The sequence below is a fragment of the Triturus cristatus genome, chromosome 11 (assembly GCF_964204655.1).
Source record: "Triturus cristatus chromosome 11, aTriCri1.1, whole genome shotgun sequence".
NCBI classification, from domain to species: domain Eukaryota; kingdom Metazoa; phylum Chordata; class Amphibia; order Caudata; family Salamandridae; genus Triturus; species Triturus cristatus.
The window spans coordinates 137,716,356-137,737,546 of record NC_140594.1 but is presented as its reverse complement, the minus strand read 5'-3'; the positions used below and the strand labels follow the sequence as shown (position 1 = coordinate 137,737,546).

General features: G+C 49.4%; 1 protein-coding gene across 1 annotated transcript in view; it reads left to right on the top strand.

Annotated features, from left to right (window-relative positions):
* Positions 1–17,260, top strand: part of TMEM233 (transmembrane protein 233) — a 274,108-nt gene extending 256,848 nt beyond the window's left edge. Inside the window, exon 3 of the mRNA XM_085633579.1 lies at positions 14,443–17,260. Coding sequence (XP_085489705.1) covers positions 14,443–14,454 — 12 coding nt within the window. The 3' untranslated portion in view covers positions 14,455–17,260. The remainder of the gene's footprint in view (positions 1–14,442) is intronic.
* Positions 17,261–21,191: the final 3,931 nt, after the last annotated feature.

Below are 21,191 nucleotides of genomic sequence, written 5' to 3'. Positions count from 1 at the left end.
TTTGGTCAGAGGTTACACAGCAAAGTATGATTTTAACATGTCTCTCCCTCTAGAAGGGAGGAATAATATCCTCATCACCAGAAATGGTATGGGGGTATTATTCCAAAGTGTTAGACACCTTACACGACATGTTTTGATACAGCCCAACCATAGTTACCATAACCGTTTAAGATTATAAGGCACTTTAAGAGTATATGGTAGGCTATATCATAGAACAGCTATAAGGACATGGTTCCGAAAGCTGCAGACAGGCTCAGCTCATGCTAGAGCACCATCTCACATGTTACCAAGCACTCTGCCTCCAGGATTGTTAAGGCCTGCCATAGGAGTGACTGATAGGTACACATGTGTCTATATATAAGGTAGGTATAGGAATACTACACCTAAGCAAGGGGTGATTACACGACCTTGCCCCAGCTGAGTGATCAGCCAGTTGTGTCTGATTGGAAGGCCAGACCAGGGGTGGCATAATACATGCTGCAGCCCCTGGGAGGCCTAGGGTACACCTATGCCCTGGGTACCTAGGGTACACTGTACAGGGTCCAATAAGGTGATCCTTACCAATTGGGAATGTACCTAGGGTACATGGAATCCATTTTAAAGAGAGAGCAGACAGCCTGAGACCCTGAATGGCAGGATCTCAGGCCAACTAAGTCGAAAAACCAGCTAGACACTAGGCAAAAAGTTGGGGGTAACCATAGTCAGATATCCACCTTCCTACACAACCCCCCCCCAAACGAAAGGAGATAAGGCTGGCCTTTACAAGGTAAGCCTCTATTGCCTGAGTGGCCATATAAGGAAGAACCAGCACTGGCATGGTTACCCCCTGTCTCATGGTCCACTAAGCAATCCCTCATCCTAAAGATATCATAGGGTCTCCACCATAGGGAATCTCTACCTTTGGTGTGTCTTTGCAAAGTAAAAGGCTGGTGTTGAGATGGAGTACTGAAGTGAGTGTCCCCAAAGTGAGGCCTCAGCTTCCTCCAATCATCCTCCACCATGGATGCCTTTCTTTCTCTAACTGAGTTGCACTGTGCTCTCAGGGTCAGCCTCTGGCTACCTAAAGCTGGAGGCTGGGTCCCTTTTGTGGGCTTACTGGAGGGACAGGTCAGGTTTGGGGCCCTAAGGTCCCAGGTTTGCCTGTGCCCAACAGAATCCCTCTGGGGGAGGTCCCTAACTACCTGTGAAGGGGATCCCTCAGGAATGTTTTTACCCATCACCTGGCTAGGGCAACTAACCAGGCAATCCTCATTCTTTTGAAGGGGGGGTTCTTGTGGACAGGGGCCCTCTTGGGGTCCACTGGCCTCCCTGGCCTCTGCAGCCCTGGGCTGACTGAGGCAGGGTAGAGAGAGGCAGGCTACCTGCACCAGACTGGGTCCCACCTTGGAAGGGGCCACTGACATCAGAGGCTCTGCCAGGCCAGGCCTGGCTACCTCTGGGGCAGTTCCTTCACAAGGGGTGAGGTCAGATCCCTGAGGAGGCTGACCTTTTCCTAATGTCTGGGGGGAGGGAGACTTTTCTTCCTCCCCACTACTCTCTGTCTGTGTGGAGTGATCCATTGTTTCAGGCTTCACTACACCTATATCAGTCTGAGTGTGGGCTGAGACCATTACAGCCTTGCCAACCTTTTCAGGAAGGCACTCAGTTTGTGTTTGAGCTGTGACTGTCACAGCTCTGCCAATTTCTACAGGGAAGTCTGTCTGTGCCTGGGCTGTGGCTACCACTGCCCTTCCAACCTTTTCAGGGAGGAAAGCTACTTGGACAGGGGTTGTGACTGGCACAACCCCACTACCCTTTTTGGAAAGGCCTACCATTTTAGAATGGGTGTCTTGTTCAACTCCAGCCCAAGCTGAGAGTTCTAAGTCATTCCCCAGCAAGCAGTCCACCGGCAAGGTTGGAGACACTGCCACCCTTTTAGGGCCAGTGACCCCTCCCCAGCTGAGACATACTTCTGCCATGGGATGACTATTTTGTTTGCCATCAATGTTAGTTACCTGGTATGAGAAACCAGGCAAAAGCTGCTCAGAGGGAACTAGCCTATGGGCCACCATAGTGATGCTAGCTCCAGTGTCTCTGTAGGCCTCAGCTTTTCTACCATTGATGTAGGGTTCCTGTCTGTACCTACCCAAAGTGTTGGGACAGGCAGTGAAGTTGGCAAACCCCATGCCACCATCACAGACAAGAGTAGCTGCTGCAGGGGAATTGGCTAAGCCAGGATCCCCCTGTGTTCCCCAAGAAAACCCAACCAAATTTTTGGGGGCACTCCCACCACCTGGGGGATTACTGCTGACAGTAATAGGTGGTGTTACAGGAGTAGTTGGAGGAACAGTTTTGTTTTTAGCCTGTGGACAACTGCTGTCAGTTTTCCAATGCCCAGGTGTTTTACACACATGGCAGTAAGGCTTTTTAACTGTGGAAGAGGAGGGAGCTTGGGACCCACCACCCTGTGTGGAGTTTTGGGGCCCTGAGGAAGATTTCTCTTTTGCTTTATCCCCACCCTTCTCTTGAGGCTTGGTGGTATCTTTCTTTTGGTCACCACCCTGATTTTTAGGCCTAATCCTGGTCCTGACCCATTTATCTGCCCTCTTTCCCAATTCTTGGGGAGAGGTCAAATCTGAGTCTACCAGGTGTTGATGGAGAAGCTGGTTCTGACAATTACTAAGGATCTGCTCCCTCATAATCAAGTTGTACAATCCTGTATAGTCCTGCACCTTGCTGCCAGTCAACCAACCTTCCAAAGCCTTAGTGGCACAATCCACAAAATCAGACCAGTCCTGTGTCTGTGTCTTCTGGGTGTCTCTGAACAACAACCTATATTGCTCAGTGGTTAAGCCAAACCCATCTATCAGAGCACTCTTCAGGACTTTGTAATTGTTTGCATCCTCATCACTGACTGTGAGGAGCTTGTCTCTACCTTTGTCAGAAAAGGAGAGCCACAAGATAGCTGCCCACTGACTTTGGGGTACCTGCTGTACTTTGCAGGCCCTCTCCAAAGCAGTCATCCATTTGTGGATGTCATCCCCATTCTGATATGGGGGGACTATCTTGCTTAGGTTTCTATGGTCATAAGACCTATCCCTATCTCTAGGAATGTTGCTGCCACCAGTGGGTTCTGACCCACACAATTTTTGCTCTCTAGCCAGAGCAAGCTTCTCTTTGGCAAGGGCAATTTCTTCCCTCTGAATCCTCAGATTAGCTTCCCTCATTCTGGCTTTATGCTCCTTTCTCTCAGGTGAACTCATTCCCCTGTGAGAGGAAACATTAGAGATGCTAGAAACATGGGAGTGGATGGATTCCACTGAAGGGGATCTGTCCCTCCTGTTTCTCTGTGAAAACCTACTTGGGGGTCTGTATGGGGGGACCCCATGCAAACTCCCATGTAAGCTTAGGTTAGCCTGGCTAAGTCTCCTTACTTGGCCCTGGCTGTCTACCTCCCCATCTGAAGGCCCATCTGACTCCTCTGTGGTGGGTAGACCCCTATCTACAGCTATGGCACCATCCCTGGCAGCTCTTTCAGCATCATAGGCCTCCAGAAGCTCCACTAGCTGTCTAAGGGTAGGGTTTGCACCCTGTTTTATTCCTCTGGAGGTACACAAGTGTCTCATCTCCTGGAATGTGAATGCATCATACCTAGAGGGAACCTGTCTAGGATTCTCCTCTCCTGAGGGAGCATCAGTGTGATCTCCATCCAGGGGCATGATTCTAGTGAGGGTGTGGTGTGTGCACCTACCTACACTAGTTGTTTCTACTAAACCTCTCTAGTAGTTGTAGTCAGGGTGTGTTACTCCCTTCAACCTACAACCACTAAGTCCAGTAGGACTTAAGTATACTAGACTATGTTATATGTACCTAGACAATATCTGTGTGATCTTCCAATTTAGTATCTCAAGATTACAATGGTATTACAACAGCAAGCTCAGATCCCAACCGCTGCTCACCAATGTGAGAAGTTGGCCTGATGTATGATGTCACTAGTTATAGTGTACACCTTATATCAGTCCAAATACCCTTATGGTGATTGGTTGTAAAGTCAACCTTATAGACCAGCTATCCTAGTGGTAGCATGGACAAGAGCAGTCTTAGGCTAAACTCTGAATGGCATGTGAAGCCAGCTGTGATACCATATATAATCCCTTGAATACCAAATGAAAGGACACCACAACAGATATATATATAAAATAAAGTGTATTTATTCTAAGCAAACCCTCAGCACTCTTTATGAGTTTAGAGGTAAGTACAACACAGTCTTATTAATGCATACAGTAAGTCACACAGGTAAGTAATACAGTTAGGCCCTAGGGGCCACGCAAACCATATACTAAATAAGTGGTATAAGAACCACTGTCACGGAAATAGAATAGGCCTAGGCCTAGGGAATCGCTGGGGCTACACTACACTAGCGTTAGTTAGGGAGTGGGAGGCCCACGGGATTCGTGTGCAGAGTGGAAACACTCACGCGTAATGCGTAAAAGTCAATAGCAATGTTACAGTTTAGAAATAGATAGATTTAGGACACTTCCGGAGTAGCTAGGAAGTTGAGACTTGAAAACTAGACACTAGGATAGTCACTATCCTGATGAGCACCGGAGTACCCAAGTTACCTAGCCCACAGGCTGCGGGTGCATAGGGGTGAAGATGCGTCGTTTTCGTCGTCGACTCCTATGGATGCCTGAAGAAAGATGCTGACAGGCAGTCAGGGGAGAGTGTCCGGTGGATCCCAAGCCTGGGATCAAGAAGAGAAGAAACCTGCAAGCAGAGGGGACAGAGTCAAGGTCACTAGCCAGTGACCACGTGGAACCAGGAAGGAACCAGGCGATGTCGTGAAGAGTTGCAGGGGAAGGTGAAGCTTGTCGCTGGAGCCAGGAGGACCAGGAAGCGTCGAGGACGACCAGGACCAGGAGGCGAGCTGTCCCACGAAGGCTCTTGCTGTCGGCGGCGTCGAAGTTGGACTAGGACTCACCAAGCCTTGGCAAGCGGAACCCACGAAGAACAAGGGACTTGCTTCTGGTGCAGACCAGGAAGGTCTGGGGTGCTTCTTCTTTGCAGAGAAGCGGGAGCCAGTCTGGAGGAGCCAAACCAGCGCAGAAGATTTTAGGGAGCGTCGTCACAAAGGCCACTAGCCAGCGGGCAAGCAACCGGACAGACGCGGCAAGCAGGAAAATGCTGAAGGGCCCCACGCAGGACTCGTGGAGTGTGGGGGGCTGGTCTTCGGTGCAGATGGTGCTTGGGGTTGGGGCTTCTCAATCCCCGGTGCACAACTTCGAGGGTACCTCAGAAGCTGCGCTGTAAGTTACTAGCCACTTTTCCCAGGTAGCCGGTCCCACGTCGCTCGTCGCCTCCACGGATCTCAGCTCTGCTGCAGATGTGGATGAGGGTCGGAGAAGTCTGGAAATCAAGGCTCTGGTCGGGCTCTGCAGTCGGTTCCTCGTCGAACGTTTCACAAAGCAAAGGGTAGTCACTTGATGGTGCCTGTTTGCACAGGGTAGCCACTCCTTGGCTACAAGGGAGATTCTTCAGTCTTCTTCTTTCGTCGAATGTCGAAGGTCCAGAGTTTCTGTTCAGTTTTGCAGGTTCAGGATAATCCAAAGTCTTGAGGCCCAACTCCCACTCTTATACTAATCTGGGGGGCTGGGATACCTGCTAGGTCACGCCTTATGGGTGGGACCTGGGAGGGGGTGGTTACACCCACTTCCCTTTGTCCAGTTTCGCGCCAGAGCTGGGGCTGGAGTGCCCCAGCGCCGGTTTGAACTGGACTATGCAAGGAACACCTTGTGTGCCCCAGGCATGTCTCATTCCTTTCAGCCCACCCTGCCCCAATACACTAAAGGCTGTCTGGGGAGGTGCTAGCACCTCCCCAAGCAGGAAACCTATTGTCCAGGCCTCCCTGGCTGGGATCACTCCCAGCTGCAGGAGGTCAGACTTGTGTCGTGGCAGCAGCATCCATTTTGTGATGCTGAGGCTTTGGTCAGAGGTTACACAGCAAAGTATGATTTTAACATGTCTCTCCCTCTAGAAGGGAGGAATAATATCCTCATCACCAGAAATGGTATGGGGGTATTATTCCAAAGTGTTAGACACCTTACACGACATGTTTTGATACAGCCCAACCATAGTTACCATAACCGTTTAAGATTATAAGGCACTTTAAGAGTATATGGTAGGCTATATCATAGAACAGCTATAAGGACATGGTTCCGAAAGCTGCAGACAGGCTCAGCTCATGCTAGAGCACCATCTCACATGTTACCAAGCACTCTGCCTCCAGGATTGTTAAGGCCTGCCATAGGAGTGACTGATAGGTACACATGTGTCTATATATAAGGTAGGTATAGGAATACTACACCTAAGCAAGGGGTGATTACACGACCTTGCCCCAGCTGAGTGATCAGCCAGTTGTGTCTGATTGGAAGGCCAGACCAGGGGTGGCATAATACATGCTGCAGCCCCTGGGAGGCCTAGGGTACACCTATGCCCTGGGTACCTAGGGTACACTGTACAGGGTCCAATAAGGTGATCCTTACCAATTGGGAATGTACCTAGGGTACATGGAATCCATTTTAAAGAGAGAGCAGACAGCCTGAGACCCTGAATGGCAGGATCTCAGGCCAACTAAGTCGAAAAACCAGCTAGACACTAGGCAAAAAGTTGGGGGTAACCATAGTCAGATATCCACCTTCCTACAACGGGGACAGCGGCCTACACTTGGACCGGACAAATAGGGGACGCAACTACTATCTGGTATGGTCCGGCCGTAAGGTCACGTGCGACCTCGGCCCGTTAATAATATCCCCCCGTGACCGCGCCCGGTCACGAGGGGTGCGTGCGTACGCCTGAGCGCGTTTGGGCCGGGTGGCCCTCTACATCCCTCCAAACCTTTAGCCGGCGGGACTTCAAACTGTACAGAAGGAACCAGAAATAGAGAAAGAGAGAGAGAGAGAGAGAGAGAGAGGGAGGGAGAGAGAGAGAGAGAGAGAGAAAGAGAGAGAGAAAGAAAGAACGAGAGGGAGAGCAAGAAAGAGAGAGAATGATTGTTCGTGTGAGTCCACAGTCTTTATAGCGCTTTCGCCTTGTTCCCATCCACTCGACAGGCATAGTCCTTCAGCTTTTGGCTGGGAGCCGGATTCGGCCTTAGCTGGTACCTTTGACTCCGACACCCTGGCTCTTGGGGTGCAGGGTCCACACTGCCATGGGGCCCCTCGGGCCGGACTCTTCTCCGACATCTTCGCGGCTGGGGTCTCTCGCCCGTTCACGTGTTCCGCCGGCCGCGGCATTGCCGGTACCTCCGGTCCGGCGACCCTTGCTTCCTGACTGCATGGATGGTCGGCCGCCCCCTGGTCTTTGCCATAGTCCGGGTCGCCTGCTCCTCCCGATGTGTTACTCGGTATCACCCTAAACCATGACACGTTCCTTATGACAGTGTGTCGCCCCCGCTGCGCTGTGATCATCATTCCCTGCACTTGGGTTACTACCCAGCTTTCCGGCTCATGGGGTGTTCTGAACTTCCAGCCAGGGTGCCTGTCCTTTAGGATAACTTTCGACCCCACTTGAATGTCCGGGATTCTGGCCCCTCTCTGCGTCGAGGCCTTGTCATTGTTCTGCTGGCGTTTTTGCTGCGTTCTCACCGGATCCCGGTCCGGGGGCATCCAGGTGGCCGCTTCGGGGATGAGATCTTGCTGGTGACGTTTCAGGAGTAGCGTTGCCGGGGCACACCCGGTCGTCGCATGTGGCGTTTGCCGGTAGGCGAACAGGAACTGGTGGAGGCACGTTTCCAGACCTTGATGTTAGTCGACCCCTATGCGCATGGCCCTGTTGAGGGTTCTCATGAAACGCTCCACCTCTCCGTTGGCCTGCGGCCACTGGGGCATGATTCGCCGGTGTTTGACTCCTCTGCGCCGTAGAAAGTCCTAAAACTCCTGCCCTTGAAAAGGCGGACCATTGTCCGACTTCATCTCTTCCGGCAAGCCAAACGTTGCAAACACCTTCTCCAGGGCGGGTTGCACCTGCGTGAATCCTGTGGAAGACACCAGCTCTACCACCGGGAACTTCGTGCACGCATCCATGATGACCATCGTGTGCCACCCATCCGGAAAACTGCCGAAATCGATGCTCACCTTCATCCAGGGCGTGTCGTAGGGCTCCTCGGTGATCACCGGGGCAGGAACAGGGTCAGCCCCGGTTATTGCGCATGAGTGACAGGTCCGTACTTCATCATCGACTTGTCTATCCATGCCTGGTACCCAAACTTTGGACCGGAGTCTCGCCTTCGTTTTCCCGGCTCCTTGGTGGCCTTGATGCGCTATCGACACCAGACGCCTCTGGAGGCCATGCGGGACTACAATGTTCTGGCCTCTCAGCACTAGCCCAGATTCGCCTACGCTCAGCTCGTGCCGCACCTTCCACAGCTGTTTCCTTGCATTCTGTTCCTCTTCTACCAGGCCTGCCACTCCGTCTAGGAACCGGTGCCAACGACTCGTGGCAAGAGCGTCCTTAACCCGCTGGAGCGTGGTGTCTTGCTCCGTGGCCTCGCACATCTCCGCCTTGGTGATTGCCAGCGGGTACGCGTCTTCTTCCACCATCTGCACGAAGGCCTCCGTCCGTAAGCTGTCGTCCGACGGGACTCGCTCGTCCCCAGGCGGGGGGGGTGTCTCGACAGGAAATCAGCCGGGTTGTTGGCCCCCGGGCGGTAGATCAGTTGGAATGAGTAGGCCTGCAACTGCACCGCCCACCTTTCAATCCTCGGGGGTGCCAACCTGTTTGATCCGCTGAAGAGTGGCACCAGCGGTGTGGTCGGTGATGACTTTGAACGGGTGTCCAAATAGGTACAAGTGAAAGTGCTGGCAGGCCCAGCGAATGGCCAGGGCCTCGCGCTCTATCTGCGCGTACCGCGTTTTGGTTGGTGACAGCGCCCGACTGGCGTACGACACGGGAGCATACACTCCTGGTCTTGCTTCCTGTAGCAGCACCGCGCCCAGCCCCACCGGGCTGGCATCCACCACCAACTCTGTGCTCCGTCCCGGGTGGAAATACGCCATCGATGTTTGGTCCAGAAGTCCTTCTTCACCTCTTGGAACGCTGCGTCCTCCCGTGGTGTCCAAGCCCATGGCGTCCCGGCCTTTGTCAGCTGCCTCAGGGGTTCTGCCAACGTGGTCAGGTTCGGCAGAAACCGGCCGCAGTAAGTAGCCATGCCTAGAAAGCTTCTTCTCGCTGTAGGACTTTGCGGCACGGGTGCATTCCGGATTGCTGCCGCCTTACGAGGGTCCACCTTCAGCCCCTCCCTGGAGAACACATACCCGAAGAAGTCGACCAAGCTCTGGTAGAATGCACACTTCTTCTTGTGCAGCGTGAGGCCAACCGCTGCAGCGTCGCCTGAAGCCTGGCGTGGTGTTCTTCCAGGCTCCTGGAGTAGATGAGGATGTCGTCGCTCAGGTTGATCACTCCAACGAGCCCCGACAGGGTTTCCTGAATCACATTCTGAAAAACCTCTGCCACCGACGACACTCCGAAGCTGAGCCGGGTGTACCTCCTCAACCCCACGTGCGTCGAGAAGGTGGTAATGCATCTGCTCTCTGGGGCCAACTCTAATTGGTGATAGCCCGAATTGATGTCCAATTTAGAAAACCATTGCGCCCCGTTCAGATCTGCAACGATGTCGTCCATCGTCGGGATCACATGCGGCTCCCGTCTGATGGCTTGATTGGGAAGTCGCATGTCCACACACAGGCGAATCGCGCCTGGCTGCTTAGGTTTGGGCGCCACCACTAGGGGAGATACCCATGGTGTGGGCCCCGATACCTTTTCGATGACGCCCAAGTCCTCCAGTGCTTGCAGCTCTTTCTCCACCAGCGGGCGGATGTGCAGCGGTATCCTTCTGTGCCGGAGCACCCTCGGTTGTATGCTCCTGTCTATGTGTAGCTTACCTGTAGGTTCTTTAGCTTTCCTAGCCCCGTGAAGAGCTGGGGAAAATCTTTCAAGATGTCCTCTGCATGGATCTCATGCACCTACTTGGCGAAAAACACTAGTTCGAGGTCTTCTGCCGTATGACACCCTACGAGCGTTCCCGTGCCACCCTCCGTGACATGGAACCTCGCCCTCAGCTTGTTTGCGCCACTGGCAACTTCTACCTCGATCATGCCCTGCAAGGGAAGTGGCTCCGTCCCCCCGTACATGAAGATTCTGGTTTTGCTCGGGGAGAGCCTCGGCCTCGGTTGTAACCGGTCGAACTGGTGGGAATCCATGACGTTCACAGACGCCCCTGTGTCTATCAGTGCTTGTACCGGCGAGCTATTGACTAGGATGTGACACATGGGTGGCGGACGCCTCTTCTTGCCTCCACGTCCTGTGAAGGAGATGACAAAGGCGCCGTCGTCTTCTTCGTAATATGCCGTTTCTGGGGCTTCGCCCAGTAGCGCTCCTGACTCCCTATCCTCCAGCGTGAGGTGCTTCAGGCTTCCGGGTCGTCCGCGTGGAGCACCGCCACGTGCTCGGCCTCCTTGCCCTCGACACACGCTTGCATAGTGGTTGGCTTTTCCGCACTTTGCACACGCCTGCCCTCTCGCGGGGCATCTCTCCTGGTCTCCGTGATCGAAACTGCAATACCCGCACTTATTCTGGGCTCGTGTCCCGGTACCTCGACGTGGTGGACCTCCGGGGCACCTCTGTATGGCCTCCACCACTTCCTCCTTGAACCGCCCCCGATGTATTCTGCAGCCTCACCGTTTCCATTTCTTCTGCGCGTTTGTCCGAGAGTTCGTGTGAGCGCACCAGGATCAGGATTTCATCCAGTGATATCCCTGGTTGCCGCAGGATGAGGAGCCTCAGTGACACAGCCTTGCATCCGGCGATTAGCTGCGCCCGGATCGCGCCATTGTGATCTATGCCCGTACACGTGGCCGCCAGTTTCCTGAGCCTCGCGTAGTACATGTCCATTGTCTCCGTCTCCCCTTGGCAAGCCTGCCGTAGTTTGAACCTTTCGTAATCCGGGTTCATTTGGGGATCAAAGTACTTGTTGAGGGCTGTGATCGCGGCATCATAGTCGTCCTCCCGTCCAGGTGTTCGGTAACGTCTCGAACAGCTCGTAGAGCTCGTCGCCTCCAAAGTGCATCAGGAGGGACCTCTTCACCGTTCCATCACTTTCACGTGTCCCCGTGAAATAGTGGTTGAGGCGGCCTACCCAACGCTTCCACCGCGGCGCCGCGGTTGCCGGGTCTGCCAGCTGACTGAAGGGTGGTATGGGCGTCACCGAGGCATGCGAGAAGACCGGCGGGGTTGCTTGGTCATCCGCCATTCTGCCGCTTTCTGCGCCCCTGTCTCGCCCCGCCAGGCACCGTGAGAGAGAGGACTCCGTCTACTCTTGCTCAGTTTCACTAAACACTGTGCTTGCACTTGACCGTGATCGCTCGCGCTGCCACTCCCTTCTCACTGCCTCCAGTTGCTCTGTGTTATTATTATTATTTTTTTTTCTAGGCCACTGTGGGTGTGTTGGCAGGCCACTGCCTCTTCCTTGCTGTTGCACCACTTTATTTCTATATCTTTCTCCTTCCTTTTATGTTGCAGGTAGCAAGCAGTTCCCTTCCCTCCACTGACACCAGAACAGTCTCTGCACCCTCGCTGGGCCCTTGACAGCCTCTTCGTCCTTCAGCCTTCCCTGCCTGCACCACACGATGCTCTCAGCTGTCCTGGCCCCTTTGCGTGTATAGCGCCACTCCCTCCAGCGCTCTAGCGCTGCACACGCGTTGGGCCGATGCCGGCAGCACACATGCGCCCTTTCTCACCAGGACAGCTGCTCGTCTGGGGGCCCACGCACCGCTTGATTCTGGCTCGCGCCAGGGGTGCGCTCTCGGCGGGGAACGCCTTCGCTGCCACAGGACCGCTCGAGTCTCGGCCACACTGTCTCCGCGCACCGCGTAGGGCGGGTGCGTGCGCACTCTCCTCTGGACAGTAGAGACGAGGGGCACCGCAACGGGGATCCACTCCACACCTTCGTCGCCAGTGTGTTGGTGCTGGGGACGGGGACAGCGGCCTACACTTGGACCGGATAAATAGGGGACGCAACTACTATCTGGTATGGTCCGGCCGTAAGGTCACGTGCGACCTCGGCCCGTTTATTATATACCCCCGTGACTGTGCCCGGTCACGAGGGGTGCGTGCGTACGCCTGAGCGTGTAAGGGCCGGGTGGCCCTCTACATCCAGTACTGGAGAGACCGATCCCGCCTTCAAGACATGCACACCGCACCTAGAGACACAAATCACAAGCAGTCTATAAAGTATGAAGAACATGGCTCCTCTCGCCATCCCACACCAACACTCACTTCTTCAGACCTCTAGAATCATGTAAACCAGAGCTGTGCAGGAACGCTTATCCATAACTTTCAGAACTGTGCAGGGACTCAGATCCATACCTCCCAGAGCTGAATAGGAACACACACTCATATCTCCTAAAGCTGTGCAGGAACACACACCCATACCTCCTAAAGCTGTGCAGGAACACACACCCATACCTCCTAAAGCTGTGCAGGAACCCTTATCCATATCTCCCAGTGCTTTTCAGGAACACACATCCATATCTCCCAGAGCTGTGCAGGAACACACACCCATACCTCCCAGAGCTGTGCAGGAACACACACCCATACCTCCCAAAGCTGTGCAGGAACACACACCCATACCTCCCAGAGCTGAGTAGGAACACACACTCATATCTCCTAAAGTTGTGCAGGAACACACACCCATACCTCCTAAAGCTGTGCAGGAACACACACCCATACCTCCTAAAGCTGTGCAGGAACCCTTATCCATATCTCCCAGTGCTTTTCAGGAACACACATCCATATCTCCCAAAGCTGTGCAGGAACACACACCCATACCTCCTAAAGCTATGCAGGAACACTTATCCATATCTCCCAGTGCTTTTCAGGAACACACATCCATACCTCCCAGAGCTGTGCAGGAACACACACCCATACCTCCCAGAGCTGTGCAGGAACACACACCCATACCTCCCAAAGCTGTGCAGGAACACACACCCATACCTCCCAGAGCTGAGTAGGAACATACACCCATACCTCCCAGAGCTGTGCGACAACACACACCCATACCTGCTACAGCTGTGCAGGAACACACACCTATACCTCCTAAAGCTGTGCAGGAACGCTTATCCATATCTCCCAGTGCTTTGCAGGAACACACATCCATACCTCCCAGAGCTGTGCAGGAACACACACCCATACTTCCTGGAGCTGTGCAGGAACACACACCCATACCTCCCAGAGCTGTGCAGGAACACACACCCATACCTCCCAGAGCTGTGCAGGAGCACACACCCATACCTCCCGGAGCTGTAATGAAACACACACCCATACCTCCCGGAGCTGTAATGGAACACACACCCATACCTCCTACAGCTGTGCAGGAACACACACCTATACCTCCTAAAGCTGTGCAGGAACGCTTATCCATATCTCCCAGTGCTTTGCAGGAACACACATCCATACCTCCCAGAGCTGTGCAGGAACACACACCCATACTTCCTGGAGCTGTGCAGGAACACACATCCATACCTCCCAGAGCTGTGCAGGAACACACACCCATACCTCCCAGAGCTGTGCAGGAACACACACCCATGCCTCCCAGAGCTGTGCAGGAACACACACCCATACCTCCCAGAGCTGTGCAGGAACACACACCCATACCTCCTGGAGCTGTAATGGAACACACACCCATACCTCCCGGAGCTGTAATGGAGCACACACCCATACCTCCTGGAGCTGTAATGGAACACACACCCATACCTTCCGGAGCTGTAATAGAGCACACACCCATACCTCCTGGAGCTGTAATGGAACACACACCCATACCTTCCGGAGCTGTAATAGAACGCTGATTCACATGTCCCAGAGGTTTGCAGAAATGCACATCCATACCTGCCAGAGCTGGATAGTAATGCCCATCTGAGACATCACACATCACTGAGAGGCCACAGCAGTGTCAGGCATGCACTATACTATTATATATAACATCAAATGAACCTAGTGGTTGTTTTTTTCCTGCTCTTGTAGGTATGGACCTCCTTCTTAAATACAAAATGGCAACCCCTATAGCTGATTAAGGGTTGGGGGTGTCAAAGAAATACTGTGTGTACAGGTAAGGAAGCCATTTGTGTAAGACACAATGTAAGCAATAAGTTCTTACTGCAACTAATTCACAGTCTCAGGGGAAGCCATCTTCTAGAGTGGCTAGAAATACTAATAAAAAAGTCTGATCTCACATATCAAAGAACTGGTGAGTGATATGAACTGAAACCTAATGTTGTTATTCAACAGTATATTGAACCACTAATCCAGGAAATCGTTGCTTTAATAGGACTCAGCGCTTAAATAATGCAACTGTCAAGCCTAGGCGATGAATAATTTAAACACTTATTGAATTCTCTCTGTTTGCATTTGCAGCATATAGTATGACGGCCAAAGTCATCTGGGATTTCCTCTAAAAACCCAAGGAACACGTTGAAGAAAACATACCTTCCCTGTACTGTTCAGCACAGCCCCTCAAGCGTCTCCTGAGGCAAGTGATTGGTAGATGAGCGGAGAGTGGCACGTCAGCGTGTCGGAACCTTTGTCACCAGATTTGGAAGAAAAGGATTGGTTGCAATGAAGTGATCCTCCACCATGGACTTAGGGAGTTTCTCCCTTTGGAAACTGAGTACTCTGCTCTGATTGCACGGAGGTTCCTTGGGCTTGGCGGAGCCTTACAAATCTAGAGTGTTTACAATAAAATATGAATATGAAACAAAAAAGAAAATCAACAAACTATCCATACAATGGTTGTTTTTCAGGATCTAAGGTAACCCAAAATCACAATGGATCCTCCCGATTAAAAAATATAATTGTCGAAGCAGCATGATGACGCATCATCTCCTACCATACTTTGTCCTCAGCCAATAGTGTTTACAGACTCCTTCCTCTATTTTTCTATGCTTCATGTCAATCTTACATGTTGTGTTCCTTCTTACACTAACTATGTGATGGATATCTTGCATTTTTGTTTTACCATATTATGTTTTAAGAGCCTACGATTAGGTTTATATCTACCTGTTAACTTGCTGACCTCTTTCTACAAGTACCGGCATTTGAAACATTGCGGTGCCACACGTGAAGTGTCTGGATGGCAGTTGATTCTACTCTGTAATTTTGCAAATTTTCACACAAAATGTTTTTATTTAATTGACTAGAGCTTTAGCAATGAGATAGCACCTTCTATATTGAATTTGTCTTAGCATTGAGATTGGGTGCATAATGAGGGGACTTCTGCACATATTCTATCTGCTTTGCTCTGTTATTGCTACTCCTACTTTTTGGTTCTGAAAATTATGTACCATATCTAGTTTAAAAATACAGATTCCAATACCCATAGTCAATAACTTTGATCAAATTCAACCAAATCTAATGAGTTCTTCTCCATTGCTAATTTCTCTTCTCAGTCAGTTGTATTACTTCAAACCATACTGACGTTCTTTTCAAATTCCATGCTTGGATCCTTTGTAGCGCCTCCTCAGAGGTAGTAAGCACTATATAAATACCCACACCAATACCATAACAAAAAGATGTGAGCGGGGCACGGTGAGACCCATAGGCTGAGGTTAATGCCACCTACCGGGCATAGATTTGATCTTTAAACTTCTTACTGGAAGCAGCCAGGTCACTTAGATACCGGTTTTGTCTACAATAATCATTATCTTGACTAGGGGTTTAAAGAACAACCATTGTTCAAATTAATATTCACTTTGTGATGCAATACCCGTGAACTTTATGAGCTGACTGTCAGAGACAGTGCTCCTATTTAGAATGAAGCCTTCCCAGTACAACATGTGATGCATGACTTATCTGTTGTCCGACATATTGCCAACTTCTTACGTCTTACTATGACTGCATGTGTTACTTTGTGTGGCATGTGTGTGAGTGAATGAGTGAGTATGTGCATACTTGCAACAGCAGCCTGGGGTCAATTTGGAAACTTCTAAAAGTTTCCTTATCTGTTTACACCTGGCAGGCAAAGTTTTGGGGGCTATCAGGGTCTTTTTCTAGCAAAGCTGAACAGTTTTGGAGGAAGTTTACTATAATGTTGAGGGAGTTATGCAAAGCAGGCAGGTGGATAACTCCCTCTGTCCATCTGTCACACATCATAGGCATTTACTTGGCGAGGAAGTGCATGTTTCTTAGACTGATAAAACTCCACTAATCAATAGTTTTTTTAAACAGTGACACAAATGGGAGCACACAATTTACAAGTTAGCACTCACCATCCTAAAAACCCTTGAAAATCCCTCACTACTGCAATGATGGACTGGCCAGCCAGAGGAAGAATCAATTTATTGGTGAGCATTACAACATTTAGCACACACACACACACTTTGTCGAAACCCAAAAGAAACTAACCTAAAAAAAACTATTGGGTGGGACGAGTAGCATGTCTAAATGTTGCATGTGTGTAGGGCTTACATGGTTGTGTGTGTCAACCTTACGGGCCTGGTTACAAAGTTTTTTCTTAGGATATTCTTTTCTTAGTAAAGTCTTTGCCTTGACCTGTGTATTTACAGGAGGAAGATCTACTAACTCGCAAAGAAAAAAACTTTTGTGAATTATAAACCTGTAGCTTCCAGGAGTAGACTTGTCAGACACCTGGAAATTCATATGGTAGGCCCACCTAACCATGGAGTCACACGCCTCTCCTATTGAGAAATGCTTTGTAAATCAGGCTTGGAAATTAAAGAGTAATCAACAAATAAGATGAAGGTATGAAAAAACTATTCGCAGAAGAGACGCCGTGAATAAGGCCCTATAGGTCTTAAACTGGATATAGCCTTTTATCCTTTCGACATGACATCCATTTTTATATCATTTCCCCAGAAGGTTCTGCAGGCTATACGATAATAAAATTATGGTCTCTTTCCTATTATTTTTTAAAGTTACCAGTAAAATAAATATCACAACTAAAGGTGCTGCAACCCAAAGACCCAAAAGCCAAAGACCCAAAAGCCAAAGACCCAAAAGCCAAAGACCCAAAAGCCAAAGAAGCGTACATCCAATGGTATCGCACATATTGCTCTCTCTATTGACTCCTACAACAGGTATTTCTGAGGGATGTTGGTAGGCAATTTTGTTTTAACTCTCTCTTTTCAAATATATTTATTATGTATATTGTTGGCACTGGCCAAACCTATTCCAGCTTTGAGAATGTAAATAATAAAATCTGTGGATTTGTACTGCATCCAAGTGTTACCATTTTTTCGAGGTGATGTTTCAAAAGGCAGACCTGGTTGGCTTTGAGTTACATAGGAACAGAAACAATGCTTTCCAAACTTTGAGCTGTGTTTTTTTTCCCACTCCAAATCGCCTGTAGGATTTGGTCATGGTGGTGAGCTGCCTGCAGCTTTTTACTGATGCAACACTATTTTCAGCATATTGGAAGGTCCTTGCTTAGACTATCTGCCTTGCTCTGTGAGTCCACCATCATTTCAATGAGTATGTGTGTCTTACACCCAATTTACTGTGAGTTTAGGGCTAAGTTCTGATCCCTGTGCAAACATGTTTATGGAGAAATCATAAATACGAGTTGTGTGATAACCATCACGCCCTCGTGGTTTTTCCTTCATATATTCCTGTTTGTCAAACCTGACAAAATGTATTGGGGGAAATAGCCGATAACAAAAAGTGAAACATGCAGAATTCAGTGTAATAAGAGACGAGTCCTCATGTAATGCCTCGTTTTGCTCTTGAGAACTCATAATAGGGAGTATTTAACACGTGTGGTAAATACTCGATCCTTATCTGACAAAATTGTATAGAGAGCTCTAATAGCCAGTTAAAACTCACACCTACTCATGGAATCCCATTTTGTGAATCAGTCACTTACAGAGGATTCAGGGGCATATTATCAAGCACAGCGTTAAAATTATCGCCGCTTTAGCGGCAGAAAACTGCAGCTAAAGCGGCGATAATGGGCTTGATAATATGCCCTTGTGAATCCCAATAGAAGCCCATGTTGACACCAGAACATGGGCTTCTATGGGAATTCTCAAGGGCATATTATCAAGCCCATTACCGCCACTTTAGAGGCAATTTTTGTCGCTAAAGCGGCGATAATTTTAACGTCGTTTCTTGATAATATGCCCCTCAATCTTTCTTACAATCCAGTGTCACTGGAAGAAGGATGCCCACAGCCACTACCGTTTCCAGCTATCAAAGGCTTTCACTCACAATCCAGCCACTCGCAGAGCACACAAGTGAACACATTCTTGCTGAGGACCAAGGACCCGGCCTTCACAGCATGAAGCATGGACCATGGATTGCTTTTGTGCCATTGAAACAAATATCCACCAGGAATTTCATGTATGTGGGAAGGTGTTAGAAAGTCTAATGCATACAAATATTTGTCAGTGATGTTGGAAGTCAAATGGCACATCCGGTCATTGTAACAGTACATTTAACAGAGGTTTGTTAAAAGCCCTTAGACTCAGAGGCAAAACAGAGAAAGTTAAGGGACACTGCACAAACTTAGGTTCTCAATTTTGTTTTCATCCTTTAAAATTAGGTTTGAAAAGGCTGTAGATGATTTCATAGTAGATTACTTCTGTAAGCTATAGAGTACATTAACATGAAATTGTTTTGAATCAAAGATGTGCAATCAGAATAAAGTTACCTTCCTGGTGACTCTGTTTCTCGGTCTCTCTTGGGCTCCAGGTTGGCTCCCACCATCGGTCGGTAGGTCAGATTCCACCGAGCTCTTCCTTACGAGTCAGGAGGCGTGGAATTACCTCATGGATTTCTGCTCTGCCTGATTCCAAGTAGGACGATTTTTCCACGGTGTGGTAGAGCGAGACACGGTTTTACTGTGCGGTAATGCCACACTGCAAAATACTGCAGCCAAGCCCCACTCCTTGTCAATTAAACAAGGCTCCCCCTGCCAGGAAAAACCTTCCCCTACCCTCCCCTACTCCTTCCACACCCATAACCTTGCCCACCGCCCCGCCCAGTGATCCCCACATACATTCACAACCTCAGAGCAGGTGGTAATTGTTTGTGTTAAAACCCACAGAATTGGGAATATATTACTGACCAGAAAAATCGGTTTCAAATTGTAATACCCCATTTCATGTGGTTGAACTTGCAATTGCACAGCAGTGAGCCTGATTCATTGCACGGTAATGGTAAATTTACGTGTGGATTTACCGTGTGGTAAATCTGCTCCAGTACTGTGCAATTCACAATAAAGGCCCTAGTGGTGTATTGTAAACTGTTTCTATACCGGTCTAGTGGCTTATTGGACTAATGCATCCGCTGTAGGGGCCTGTGCTCGACCTTGTGGTCACAGGTTCAAATCCCAGCAGATCCACTCAACCTTTCATCCTTCTGATGTTGATGAATTGAGTACCATTGAGTTGGGTTACAATAAACATCTGTTATTCAGCGCCAAGATAGCCTTGGGTGAATGTGTGCTTTACCAATACACGATATAGCAATTAATAGAGAGTTCATTACTACAAGTGGGCATGTGCCAAATGTCGGCGAATGCCCCTTTACCCTGCCTGGGCATTGATCCTCGCCAGTTGCCTTCTTTGGGAGAGAGCCTCTAAACAATGAGTTACTTTAGAATTCACCAATTCCCAACCTCTTGGTAGATTCCACAGCACATGGAAAAGAGAGAAAGCAGAATCCGGTATCTTAGGCATGAGTGGACAGGTTGAGCTGCACCTCCTGACCAAACTGCTTCAAGTCAAAATCTCTAGAGTGTAATTCATGCAGAGTACGTGTTGAGTAGCCCATGTAGCAACCTACAAATTTCTCTATCTGGTGGAATCTTGGATACGGTCCCAAAAGACATCTTAGCTCTGGTGAAGTGTGCTTGAACAGCAAGGGTGATGGATCCGTCCCATGAGTATAGAATTGAAAAATAGAGAATTGAATTTATATTGTAGTGGTGGTCTTCACAGAAGCTAGAGAGGTATCTTTGACTCCAAAAGTAACAAACAGTTAATCTGAGAAGACAGAAACTTGGCCCCAGATTTACCAACATTTTGCATCAGGGTTGTATCACTTTTTTTAACACAGCTCAACGCAAAATGTATTTCAGGATTTACTGAGCCACGCAAAGCCCAATTTGAGTGGATCTGCGTGGCTTCACACAAAAATGTAACGCAATGCAGTGCATAGTGCTGCCTTGCGAATGGGTTTGATGCAAGCTTACATTTACTAAATGCAGTAAACCTGGGTTTGCACTAAAATGGTGCGCCTGCGAGAGGCTGGAATAATAAGGGGAAATATCTTCATTTCTCCTCATTACCTCTTCTTTCTATGCGTGATGCATTCTGCAGGACACGTTGCAATGGGAATGTGCCCCTAAGGATTGCTTTTGTGCAGGAAGGTATAATTTCCTGCACAAAAGCAATCCTGTCCATAACGCAGGCACTCTTGCAGCATGGCACACAGATGCCTGCGATAGTGTTAGGCTGCCACAAGTGCATCAGAGCAATGAGAGAGCAGGAGTGCACCATATACAAGTAAATATGGCACATTTCTGCTCTCACCCTTTCATACGATGCAACATGCAGCAAGTTGTCTTGCTGTGTTGCGTTGCATGGAAGTTTAGTAAATCTAGTTCTTTCATGATAAAACTATCAAATTTGCTAGATATAGAGGCTTCTTCAGACAAAAAGGAAGCAAGTGAGTAACAAAGACAGGTAGAGAGCCAGGATGTACAAGTAAATGACATTTCATAGCTGACGTTCTTTGCTGTAAGACTAGTTGAGACACACAGCAGGTCCAGCTTCCATCAACCCATAATTAATCTCATCCCATGTACCTTTCCTTCACGCCACTGCAGCTGCAAGCAGGATGGCACTAACCCTGAATGGTTAGGGGTCTGGACGAAGTGGTCACTTTCCTCTAGACCTATTGGTGGTCATGAACGGCCACTTCCTCCTCGTTGCCATCAAAATGTACCGAGAAGAAGGGGGTGGGACCAGATGAAAGAGCAGAATGAGATGCAGAAACTGAGATTCAGTTTCACTGTTGCGAACAAGAGCTTAACTTGTAATATATATCTTCTCAAGTACATATTTATTCACATTATTTGTCATCAATTATTATTTTAAATATCAACCATATGGTATTGGTAAGTAGCTCCACAAAAATCAAATTAG